Genomic DNA, 12,571 nt, shown 5'->3' on the forward strand with positions numbered 1-12,571 from the left:
AGAAGGGGATGACAGAGGATGAGATGGTTGGATGGCATCACCAACCCAATGGACATGAGTTTGAGTAAGCTCTGGGAGTTGGTGATGGACAGGGAAGCCTGGTGTGCTGCAGTCCATGGGGTCGCAAAGAGTTGGACATGACTGAGAGACTGAACTGGCTGAACTGAATATCTCAGCCATTACAGATATTGGTTAAACACGGTAAAAGCCACAAAGGAACATGCAGTGAAGATATTTTCAATACACAGGCAATACTTAGGGGTTCTCTTGTAATAAAGAGCTACTCTGTTCTAACCTATATCTAAACTCTACCATGTTTGTCAATTTTTTCTTTTTGTTTTAGTTACTAATTGGAGAGCTGTCCTGGACCATCATTGAATTAATAACTGTGCCTGATATATCTTGACTTAGATACAAGAAGAAATAATGAACTAAATGCTTTCTTTTATAGCATACTGAAAGCTCATTTGAATCAGAGACAAAGCTCATTCATCTCTGCACATCACTCAGATGGATTGCCCCAGAATTTACATATTTCTCTGTGGTTCTTATCTGGCTTTCTGCTTCAGTGATTCAAAAGTGACCAGCACCACAACCCCCAAAGTACATTCTTTACCATTGGAATGCTGTTAGATAATAGTTATTTGTGTGCATATGCCTACTTCTGTATTCTAATTCTTGTAATAACATGTAAATTTACATATGCAGATTCTGGTATTTAATTTCATTTTTCATCATTAAATAAGAATTTAGTGTTAAATATGATGCTACATGGTTTTCTCTATGTGAACAATTTCTAATTTGTAAGAATAATTAATCATGAAAAATGGCGAAAGAAAATAAACAGAAAATGTTCTGTTTTGTGGAGTTAAGATTTAGCCTTTTAAATGTTTCTACCTCTCCTCCTGGGCTTCCCTTGTGGCTCAGCAGATAAAGAATCCGCCTGCAATGAGGGAGACCTGGGTTCTATCCCTGGGTTGGGAAGATCCCCTGGAGAAGGGAAAGGCTACCCACTTCAGTATTCTGGCCTGCAGAATTCCATGGACTGTACAGTCCATGGGGTCGCAAAGAGTCAGACAAGACTGAGTGACTTTCACTTTCACTTTTCACCTCTCCTCCAAGTCTCACCTGCCAGTATCCCACGTCTCAACCTCTAAAATAAACTCTGACAACTTGCTATAACCTTCTATAAATTGCCACATGGGAGCTTTCCATTAAAAAGGAATACTGGTCAAAATTTTTCAAAAAATAAAAAAAGCTTTTCCCAACATTTAATCCATTCTCTTGTCTTCTTTGATTTGATCAGAATAATCAAGGAATTCTGTAAAGAGGAGAGGTTTGAATAGAAAGAAAAACCTCTAGTAGATTTGGGTCAAGTATTAATTTTCCTTTCAACAATGTTTCAAATCTATTCCTATAACATGTGAGTATTTTGTATACTAATCATGTTAAAATAGTTGAAAAATGAATTTGATGCTCCCCAAACAGTATAGGTTACAAAACGAATACATAATTATTTTAGCAACAAGGTAAAATATCCTGAAGTTGCTCTGAATTTCATAATACATAGTCCACCTATGAACTGGTAGTAAACAGAAATGAATAAACTGATAATGTTTTGGCGGGGCTGAAAGCACTACTAGCATGGTGCCAGGAGGGCACATAAAAACAATAAGGAAGGCAAAGTGAATTATTTTATGTTCAAAATCAGTCCAAAGGGTTACATCTTAGATCGAAATTTTCTCTTACATATCCAATACATACTTATAGAAACTCTTCCATCAAAGTGAATTTAATGCAAAATGAGGCAGAGCTACTTTTTCCCTTACTTAAAAGGAAAATCACAAATTGGACAGGGTATCAAAAATGACTATTATACACGGTTGCATTCAGTGTCTTTACTGGTATCTATTCTAAAGGATTTGAAAATCAAATCCTCTACAGCCTGAATTGCACTATAGCAGATTATAATACCTTTGTATAAACTGGCAGGGTGATGTTTAAGTTGCAAATAGCTTGGTGCACCAGGCCTCTCGTAGATTTTGGCTCTTTCATAAATGATAGTCGTCCGCAAGGTTCCTGAGTTGTATCACGTACCTTAAACAAGAAAGGCATACATGCTTCACTCACATGTGACATACACTGTTTACTTTAGTGAGACAACACTCAAAAGAACCAGAGAAAAGTAAAATTCACTTGCTAACGCTAAGTGATGATTTGGAAGTGTTCCTTTTCCCCTTTCCTATTATCATTTAGAATGATTAAAAAAATCATTCAGCTTTTTAAAAATTGTGGTAAAGTATACATAACATAAAACTGACCATTTCCACTTATATTCTTACCACTGTTATGCATACAACTCAGTGGCATGAAGCTCATTTGCAAAGTTATGTGCTTATCACTACTGTGCAAAATTTCCCATCATCCCAAACAGCAACGTTTTACCATTAAGCAATAACTCCCCATTCTCCTCTCCCTCCAGCACCCAGTAGCCTCTACTTAACTTTTTGTCCCTATAAATTTGCTTGTTCTAGGTACCTTGTATAGACAGTTATACAATCTTTGTTCGTTTGTATCTGTTATTTCAGGTTGCATAATACCATCAAGATTCAATCATATTGTAATATATACCAGAATTTCATTTTTTAAAAGTTGTGTTAAATTGTACATAAAACATCATTTTAACCATTTTTACATGTATAGTTTAGTAGCATTAAGTACATACACATTGTTGTACAATCATTACAACCATTCATCTTCAGAATGTTTTCACCTTCACAGACTGAAACTGTTTCCATAAAACAATAATTTTCCATTCCTTCCTTCCTCCATACCCTGGTAACCACTAATCTATTTTCTGACTAGTTGGCGACTCTATATAAGAGGGAACATATAATATTTGTCTCTTGGTGTCTGGCTAATTTTACTCATTTTAAGGCTGAATAATATTACATGTTATGCATATATCACATTTTGTATATCCATTCATCTGTCGATGGATATTTGGAATATTTTCACTTTTTGACTATTGGGAATAATGCTGCTATGAACATTGCAAGTAACTGGTTGAGTCCCTGTTTTTAATTTTGGGGGAATTGCTGGATGATATGCTAATTCTATGTTTTAACTTTTTGAGGAACTGTCATACTATTTTCCACAGTATGGAATCGCTACACCATTTTACATTCCTTCCAGCAATGCATCAGGGTCCCCATTTCTCCATATCCTCACCAGTATTTGCTATTTTTTTTGTTTTGTTGTGTTTTTGATAATATCCATCCTAATGAGTTACTGAGTGGTATCTCATAGTGGTTTGAATTTGAATTTCTATGCTGCTAAACATCTTTTCATGTGCTTATTGGCCATTTGTGCAACTTCTTTAGAGAAATGTTTAAGTCATTTTCCTATTTTTTTATTTGGTGTCTATAGGATAACTTTTGCCCACTAACAATATCAAATATTAGCATAATTACATAGCTGTTTATGGTAAATGGATCCATTACCCCTTAGAAGAACCTATCTTTAATCAGGCAAGCCACTGAACCAGAAATGGCACAATGAAGGCCTTCAGTAGAGATCTTGAGAAAACAGACATTAAAACTTAAATAGAATTATTATTTTCTTTTATTTCATGAATCTCTCCCTCATACTCATTTTTGTTCTCTTCAGAACTGGTATCTGAAATGCAACTTGCATATGTTACTGACAAATTCCTAACCCAGATTAATATTCCTAAACAGGGACAACAAATTCATGGTACATTGAAGTGTCTCCACAAATGTTTGTTGAATGAATTTATGAAAGTATATCCAGTCTATTGCTCTATCTGGGATAATCTCTTGATAAATTAACTGGGTCTTTTAAGAGCTTTTACAACAAAAATTTATCACTAAGAACTCTTTCTAGTCTTCACATTTGTGAAGTTCATATATTAAAAAAAAATTTAAGCACAAATATTTAAAAGAAATAATAGTCAAAAAAATAAAGACAGGCTTCTCTTAAAACTTGGAAAAGAATGACCAGTTTTCCTAATTAATCAGTGGGCAATGTGTCCCTCATTCTTAGCCTATAACTAAAAATCAAGGTTGAATTTGAAATTTTAAAAAATAGTTTTTAGGAGTTTAAAATTTTATAGAAATATTTTTTAAAAAAATCATTAGAAATGATTAAAAAGCAAATATTCTCTTCTACCAAAGGAAGTCAAAGCCTTACTTGATGCTGAATAAAATGCATCACCAAATTCTATGTATATATTACCTTGACAAAGAGAGGAAGTCTGTTTTCTTTGAAGGCAAAAAAACTGAATATATGATGTTGGCCACTCTTGGTTAATGGCACCAGGTTGCCAAAACAATCAACATAGATGGGTTTTCCTTCTAGGACCTGATGAAAATAGAGAAAAACAAAAAGAATACAATAGCTGAAATTATTACATTACTGGAACAATATCCAGGGCTTTGTTACACTACTTTTTCTTATTTCTTAATTTTCCATCAGTGTGGACCTTTGATATTGAATTCAAGTAACCCAATTTATTGTGATGTCAAAAACAAATATAAATTTATGATTTAAAGACATATTGATTTGGGAAAATAACACAGTACAGGGTTAGACCTGAGTATAGTAAGATTAAATGCCCCCGTGCATTTGAAGATTTCTGTTACTAATAAGAGGGAGTGCTGGTACATGCTTGTCAGAGATAAGACAAAATGTCAGTCAGAGTTTAAAGATTATTGTATGTACATTTTAAGAATTTTAATGTTTATTAATAATGTATAATTTTTCCCTTAATAATCTTTAAAAGAGTCCTTTTATCCCTAATGAATGGGTCCAAACTGGCTAAAAATGGCACATTTTAGACACTGGCCTTCTAACTGATCAAGATGTTGACTGGTCTGTTTTTGATGGCATTATTTATTAGATGGGCTTCCCTGGTGGCTCAGCATTAAGAACTCATCGGCCAAAGCAGGAGATGCAGGTTCAGTCCCTGGGTTGGGAAGATCCCTTGGAAGAGGAAATGGCTACCCACTCCAGTAATCTTGCCTGGAAGATCCCATGGGCAGAGGAACCTGGACAGCTATAGTTCATGGGATTGCAATGCGTTGGACACGACTGAGCGACTGAATAACATTTATTAAATACTATTTTAAGTATATTAAAAGAGGTATAAACAACATACTAACATAAATTGGTTTTTCAAACACAGTACCTCCACATCCCTGCTTCTGGCCACCTCAGAAAAGTTTTCTTGTTGTTCCAGGGTCTTATCCACTTTATCATCAGTCATGCAGAAACACCTCAACCTGGCTTCAATGGGGTCATGTGATTTGGCAAACACTACAAATTTGGCCATGTATGGTACACAGATAATTTCTCTATACACTTGTGATGCAAAGGTAACAGATTCCTGAATTTGTCGACAATCGATCAGCCAGAACCTATAAAATAAAAGAAAGTCAGTTATCTGAAATTTAATTACAGTCATCCCTCAGTATCCATGGAGGATTGGTTCTTGGAACTCCACAGATATCACGATCCCCAGATGCTCAGGCTCATTTTACAAAAAGGCAGAATACGGGCGGTCCTCTGTATCCATGGACTCCACAACTGTGAGAAAGGATAGTTACGTGAGAAATCAGTTCCTTCAATACAATCGGAGTAATCATTAATTACATGCCTCTTGGAAAAAGTGAGAAGCAAGAGAGGGAGATAATGAGAGAAAGCAAAAACAAAGGGAGAGAAAGACAGGGAAGGGAGGACATGGAGGAGGACCGATGAGGAGGAGGGAGAGACAAGGAGGCACCAGGGGTTCAAGGTCAAATATTAAACACTGTGTGACTTTCTTCCCTGGGAAGTCTGAGTAATCAGTCTTCTGAAATACATCTTCAGGGTCTAGAATCCTTTTGTGGTGCACCCTGGTATTATGCCAATATCTTGCTGGATGAGCTTCTATTTTCTTTGATCGGCCCTGCTGTTCTTCATTTCAGTTCCTAAAACTCTTTTCAACAAAAACCACCTAATGTTTCTTCATCTCATCATTCTTTTCCAAAGGACTCATAGTCACCAAGGTTGGATCAACCAACCTATTTTAAAAAATCTGCTTTTGCGTCAGAACTCCTAAATATTGCTTAATATAACCCATAGAAGAAATCATTGGCTTTGTGAATAATTTATGATTTCTAGCCTCAGTCAAATCTGTGACATATTTTGGTAAATTTTTTCTCAGATATCATTTTATACATTATAGTAATGTTGCTAAACCTTTACGACACCCCTCAGGCCTTCAGAAAGGTAACTTCACAGAAAAAGCAGTAACCATCAGATGCACATTTTCTCAATTTGCTCTTTATACACATCAAAGATTTATTCCACGTCCTCTCACTTTGAAACCTTCCTCCATCACTGATCCCTCGTTCCAGACTCATTGCTCATAATCTTTAAACGTTTGGAAATTTCCTTATCTTCTTAGTTTTTCTTTCCTTTAAGTTCCTGATCCATCTCTCTTCTTCTACTTTTTAATTGGGATAAAATATAATTTAATTGGCAGCCTCAACTCCAAGAAATGGGCTGTGTGCACTAATGATCATATAAAATTTGTCATCTTAACCATTCTTAAGTGCTCAATTCACTGGCATTAAGTACATTTAAAATACTGCATGAAAAAAATAAATAAATGAAATACTGCATGACCACAGCCACTCTCCATTTCCAGAAATTTTTCATCATCCCAAACAGAGACACTATACCCATTAGATGATAACTTCGAACTTTACCGTTCACCTCAGTCCCTGGTAAACTGTTAAACTTTGTCTGTATGAACTTGCCTACCCTAGGTACCTCATTTATGTGAAGACATGCAATATTTGTCCTTTTGGGTCTGGCTTCTTTCATTTACTGTAAAGCGTTGAAGGCAGCATAGCTCCTGGTTCTTGGCAGGCACTCAGTATTACCTCCTTCCTCTTTATACTGACTCAACTATACTTGATTCACTGCTTCTTCGACTGTCTGAAAGAATTATATTATTCCTATAATAATGTAATAACTCCTGATTTCTTTGTCTCTCCTATAAGGCCTGCTGTAAATAATGTTAGCCAACATTCCGGCATTATTTCTGAATTATAGACTCTGTTGCTGCCAGCCTCCAACGCCCATCTGCATCTTGGCTCATGTTACCTTCTTTTCCACTTTTACCTGCCTGTTAGGTTTCTATCTCATGGGCTACCTTCTCTCTGACCACTCTGATGTGAACACCCTTTTTTGAATTTTTTCAGTAACTCTTTTGTACCTTTCCATTCAGAACTTGTCGTTTCCTGGCATCAGAGTGGAGATGAGTGAGCGGCAGGGCACACAGACGCACAGGACCAGAGACTCAGAGTTGAGCCCTCTGGGTGGCTCAGACTACAAAGCGTCACCACACCCAGCTGTTGCTGCGCACTGTTATCCATATGCATCTATCGTTTTACTCCCTGAATAAGAATGTAAGCTAACCACTCTCAACTTCAGCTTTCTCACCTTTCAAATGGACATATTGCCTCTTGCTCTTCTTAAGTCACAAGATTTTACAGTAATCAAATTAAACAAATAGGAAAACACTTGGCAATCCATTAAAGATCAAGCAAGTGAGAACTAATAAGCTGAGTTGGTGTACACACATGCAATAAAACTAGACAACTTAAGCTTTTGAAAGATAGGTGACACAAAAAGGATAATATGTAAATATGCTGTGATGCATAAGAGTCACCGAAAACTCTAAACTGTGTAAGCAAACCTTAACAAGCTCTGTGGTTTGGTTATCATTATGTTTGAAAAAAACCAGTTCAGGCTGCTTTGTTGACAGCAGGAAACCCATCATTCCTAAGTCCTTCAGGACTGGAAAAATTAGCTGTGGCTGCTAAAACCAGAGTCTGGGTCATACAGTAATAGCTGGCAATAACTTATTTTCTTTAGATTTTAATCTGAATGGCTGTACTTCATACTTCATTAATGCATTATCACTATTACATTTACTGGCGAGTCTGGTTTAAGACATGAAAGTAAATGCAGGCCATATTTAAAACCAAACAAAAAAAATTTACTTTTAAAGAATCTATGAAACAAAGCAAAACAAAAGACATTTGGGCACACAATTTCAATGGTTTTTCTGTGCAGTAATAACCATACCTGGCAGACACATTGGTTGTAAAGGAAACACATTCATTGACAAATGTTAATGGCGTAGTTCCTGTAATATCTTCCCACTGAGCAGGGGTGGTTCCACCTGAAATAACATGATTGTTGAAAAAAAAATTAGGCAGAACTCCAAACTCTGTGTTATAAAATAAAGGCTTTGTGGTTCTGGCTTCTGGCTACGTTCATTCACTCTTCAAGATGACACCCTGGAAACAAAATGACTGAAAACTACATGCTAAAAAAATGACACACACTGAAAACAAACATTAACACCACATTTCACGGAACTAAATTTAAGGGAGGGCATTTGAATAACTGCTTCAAATTACTAGGTGCTCTTTTCTCTCCCTGACATTCTAAAGTTTTTTATTGTAATTGCTAGTTTCTGGAGATAATTTTGAATTGTATTCAGTTGATGATTTTAAAAGATCCTTCGACTAACCAAGGAGTTGAATGCTTTATTAAAACAAAAATCCAAATATTCTTTCACTTGACATTTTAGGCAAGTATTTTCAAGAAACAAAATTTCCTTTCAATTTGCAATTGAAGGTTGGCAAAAATCCTTGGAAAATATTAAAAGCTCAGTAAATATTGCAAAGTGAAAGACCAAATGACTGAATGCCTCTGTACACAGACACATCACTCTGGAGGGTGATGCTGACTTTCATTTCACCTGAGAAATTAAGTTGGCATAAATAGGGACAAAACTGTCTTCAGGTATTTCAGGAGAAATATATGTTTGAGAAGAGAACAAATTTTGACTCTAAGGTTTCTTAAAGAAGGGAATGAGTTATCAAAGTTCCTTATTCTAGGAGGCATAAAATACACATTCTAAACAGAATTCTATAATAGAGCAAAACACAAAAATCCAAAAATCTATTAATGTATTTGTAAAAATTAACAAGTAAATTTAAGAAATTTTTTAGAACAAATCCATTCCAAGACAGAGGCCCAGAATAACCAGACTAGATGGTGTCAAGGCCCAGGTGGTATCTTCATTTGATCATCTAGAATGGCAGGATGTGCCACAGACATTTTTCAACCTGACTTGTTTTGCATCCATGTTGCTACATAGCATATTATAGGATGATTAATCATATACACATGAACCAAAAAGTATGGGAATGCTATGTAATAAGCAGAAATGAGTAATTGGAGAGGCCCTAAGTGAAGCATAAGATTTCACACTACTCTCATCTTAGTGCATGTATTTTCTTTTATTATTTTTGCTTGTTTTGGTTTTGAGTGTCTTTTTTTTTTTTTTTGTGGTCATGCCATGTGGCATGTGGGACCTTGGTTCCCCAACCATGGATCAAACCTGAGCCCTATACACTGGAAGCACAGTCTTAACCACTAGACCACCAGGGAAACCCCCATGTATTTTAAAATTAAGTCATATTATTAAACTTATGGGGTAAACTCTCAATAGTTTGATATCAAGAGTACAGAAAAAAAATACTGATAAGAAGGAAGAATGAAAAAAAAGAAGGAAGAAAGAGAGAGGATAAAAGAAGGGCTAACATTCCTGCTAAAATGAGGAGAAATGAAAAAAAATCCAATAATACTGAAGCAGATATGGTTATTATTCCTACTAAAAATAGTATGAATGTTTACTGAATGCTAGTACCATGAAGTTTTTGTTAAATGGGGAAATTCTCAATTATGTAGTTCTAACACAGGTTACTTGTGTGGGTTTTTTTAATCTCTCACCATCTGTGGTAGTATTATTGGTCAGAGACAACCAGTGTCCTGGGAATATCCTTCTGGAGTTTGATGGTTAACTGAAAGCTATTAGGCTAAATATCCTTCCTTTTTCCAAAGATAGTCAACAGATTAATGATAAAGTCATAACCAATTCCTGGACAGAAAAGTTCGAAATAGTTGGTATAATTATTCAAGATATTTAGTTTGCAACAGGTAGATAAGATGATGCCTTCAATGAAGTCTTGAAGTTTGGGTTTAGAGGTACATGGACTTGGATTTGAATCCCAACTCTGTCAGATATTTACAGTATCAGTTCAGTTTAGTCACTCAGTCAGGTCCAACTCTTTGCGACCCCATGAACTGCAGCATGCCAGGCCTCCCTGTCCATCACCAACTCCCGGAGTTTACTCCAACTCATGTCCATTGAGTCGGTGATGCCATTCAACTATCTCATCCTCTGTCGTCCCCTTCTCCTCCTGCCTTCAATCTTTCCCAGCATCAGGGCCTTTTCCAATGAGTCAGCTCTTCGCATGAGGTGGCGAAAGTATTGGAGTTTCAGCTTCAACATCAGTCCTTCCAAAGAACACCCAGGACTGATCTCCTTTAGCATGGACTGGTTGGATCTACAGTTCAAAAGCATCAATTCTTTGGTGCTCAGCTTTCTTCACCGTCCAACTCTCACATCCATACATGACCACTGGAAAAACCATAGCCTTGACTAGACAGACCTTTGTTGGCAAAGTAATGTCGCTGCTTTTTAACATGCTGTCTAGGTTGGTCATAACTTTTCTTCCAAGGAGTAAGGGTTAGGATTAGGGTTCAGAGAGCAGACAAACTGAAACCACAATCACAGACAACTAGCCAATCTGATCACACGGACCACAGCCTTGTCTAACTCAATGAAACTAAGCCATGCCGTGTGGGGCCACCCAAGACGGACGGGTCATGGTGGAGAGGCCTGACAGAATGTGGTCCACTGGAGAAGGGAATGGCAAACCACTTCAGTATCCTTGCCTTGAGAACCCCATGAACAGTATTTACAGTATAATCTCAGGCAAATTATAAAGAAACTTCTCTTAGTCTTGATTTCCTTTCTAGTAAAAGGGGGTTAAAGTTTTCTCAGAGGGCTACTTTGGAGATAAACATGACAATGTGTATGAAGTGTCTAAAAGTCTGGCATCAGGCTTTATTTAGAAAGTATCAGTTCACTTCCTATCCCCTTTCACTTCCCTAGTTAGTGTGCTTTTCCTGAACTAATGCATATTAATAAGGTGCAGGCATCTTATGACAAAGGTAATTTAGTATTTACAATCTAAGTTTCTTCTTCCAGAACTTTCTATTACTAACACAATAGTCCTTTGTGACTCACCTGTGATGCTGCATAGTAATCTTAAGGTTGGTGCATCTCCCCCAAAACCATTCAACATGACATCACTTGAAGCTTTGGGGACAGGAATGGTCATGGTAATTGGCTTGTGAAATTTTCTTCTTCTAGGTTCCAAAGTGACTATAGGGCTGAAGGTAGCTTTGTTGCCCAGAATCTTCTTAACCAACTCACTGTGCATAGGTTGAGCCTTTTAAAAGAAAGGAAAAATATTAAAATAAACAATACATCATTATATTCCATGTCAAATTTCTTAACACATTGTTTTTTATTTCATAAATCAGTTTTGTGTCTTCAAATAGGGCAACTGTAATTTCCTACTGTTACCAAACACTCATGTAAAACTTTATGACACTGATGACTTCTGAGGGCAGCTTTTGCTCACCCAGGAATAATTTGATTCTTTAGCCATTTAATTCTCTTTTGAAAAGCTGATTTTGAATCGCTGGAATAAAATCCATGCTAGGTTTAAGCTGCCTCTTGGTGTGGGCGTACCTGTAGGCCAACACGGATCCGCTTGGTTAGCGCCCCCTCGGGGAAGACGGCCTGCACCTGGGGCACCACGGTGCTGCTCAGCACGCCTCCCTCTGGACCAATGAGGTTGCTGTCCTGCTTGATCCGAGACACCACCGCAAAGTATTGTGGGAAGTCACGGGTGATGATGCGGCAGATCCGTTTCTTTTCTAGGTCTTCCGGGCTATCCAGCACTGAGACAAGAAATGACCCATCTTCATAGAGCAAGGATTCGCTTTTGAAAGCATTCTAGCAAACTCACTGGCGTAGTTAACACTGAACAGATGTGGCAGCAAAAACCTTCTTTTTTAAATAATAGGAAAATTTAAAAAACAAGGCTATCTTAACAATACCAGAATCTCTCAAGACCTGACAGCATTTGCTTGGCACATTTTCTCTCTTTGTGAAAACTAGGTCTTTTCCAGGGCACTGTGAAACAAAAGCATCTACTTCCAGAGGGAGTTTGAGGGCAATGAAAGGAACCTGTCCTATTTTTGGCTCAACGTGATGAAGAGGAAATTGATTATGGGGCCCCTTTCTTTGCAAATTTCAAAGTTAGTTCAAAACCAGTTATTTGTGGTTTTAAGAAGTAATATGGTCCTTTTGGTTCTCAGGGGAGTAGTGCAGGAATAAAATCTGTCTTCGAAGGGTAAGATTTGTATCAGGGTGTTCATTCCAGTGGCATGGTTGTCTCTGAGATAATCACTGTGGATATTTTTAAAAGATCATGATTGCAAATTTAGGGTTTCAATATTCCCCTGAAATCATGAACTTACCAAGCAGATCATCTAACATCAGGAG

General features: G+C 36.9%; 1 protein-coding gene across 3 annotated transcripts in view; it reads right to left on the reverse strand.

Moving 5' to 3' along the window:
* The window catches only part of ANK2 (ankyrin 2), a 346,470-nt gene that overhangs the window by 36,477 nt on the left and 297,422 nt on the right, over window positions 1–12,571 (reverse strand). For all 3 annotated transcript variants that reach the window (XM_061164158.1, XM_061164159.1, XM_061164160.1), the window contains 6 exons: window positions 11,753–11,964; window positions 11,243–11,447; window positions 8,161–8,257; window positions 5,210–5,438; window positions 4,258–4,383; window positions 1,975–2,097 (listed from right to left, as the gene is read on the reverse strand). In XM_061164158.1, the coding sequence (XP_061020141.1) occupies window positions 1,975–2,097; window positions 4,258–4,383; window positions 5,210–5,438; window positions 8,161–8,257; window positions 11,243–11,447; window positions 11,753–11,964 (992 nt within the window). The remainder of the gene's footprint in view (window positions 1–1,974; window positions 2,098–4,257; window positions 4,384–5,209; window positions 5,439–8,160; window positions 8,258–11,242; window positions 11,448–11,752; window positions 11,965–12,571) is intronic.

The sequence above is a fragment of the Dama dama genome, chromosome 17 (assembly GCF_033118175.1).
Source record: "Dama dama isolate Ldn47 chromosome 17, ASM3311817v1, whole genome shotgun sequence".
NCBI lineage: Eukaryota > Metazoa > Chordata > Mammalia > Artiodactyla > Cervidae > Dama > Dama dama.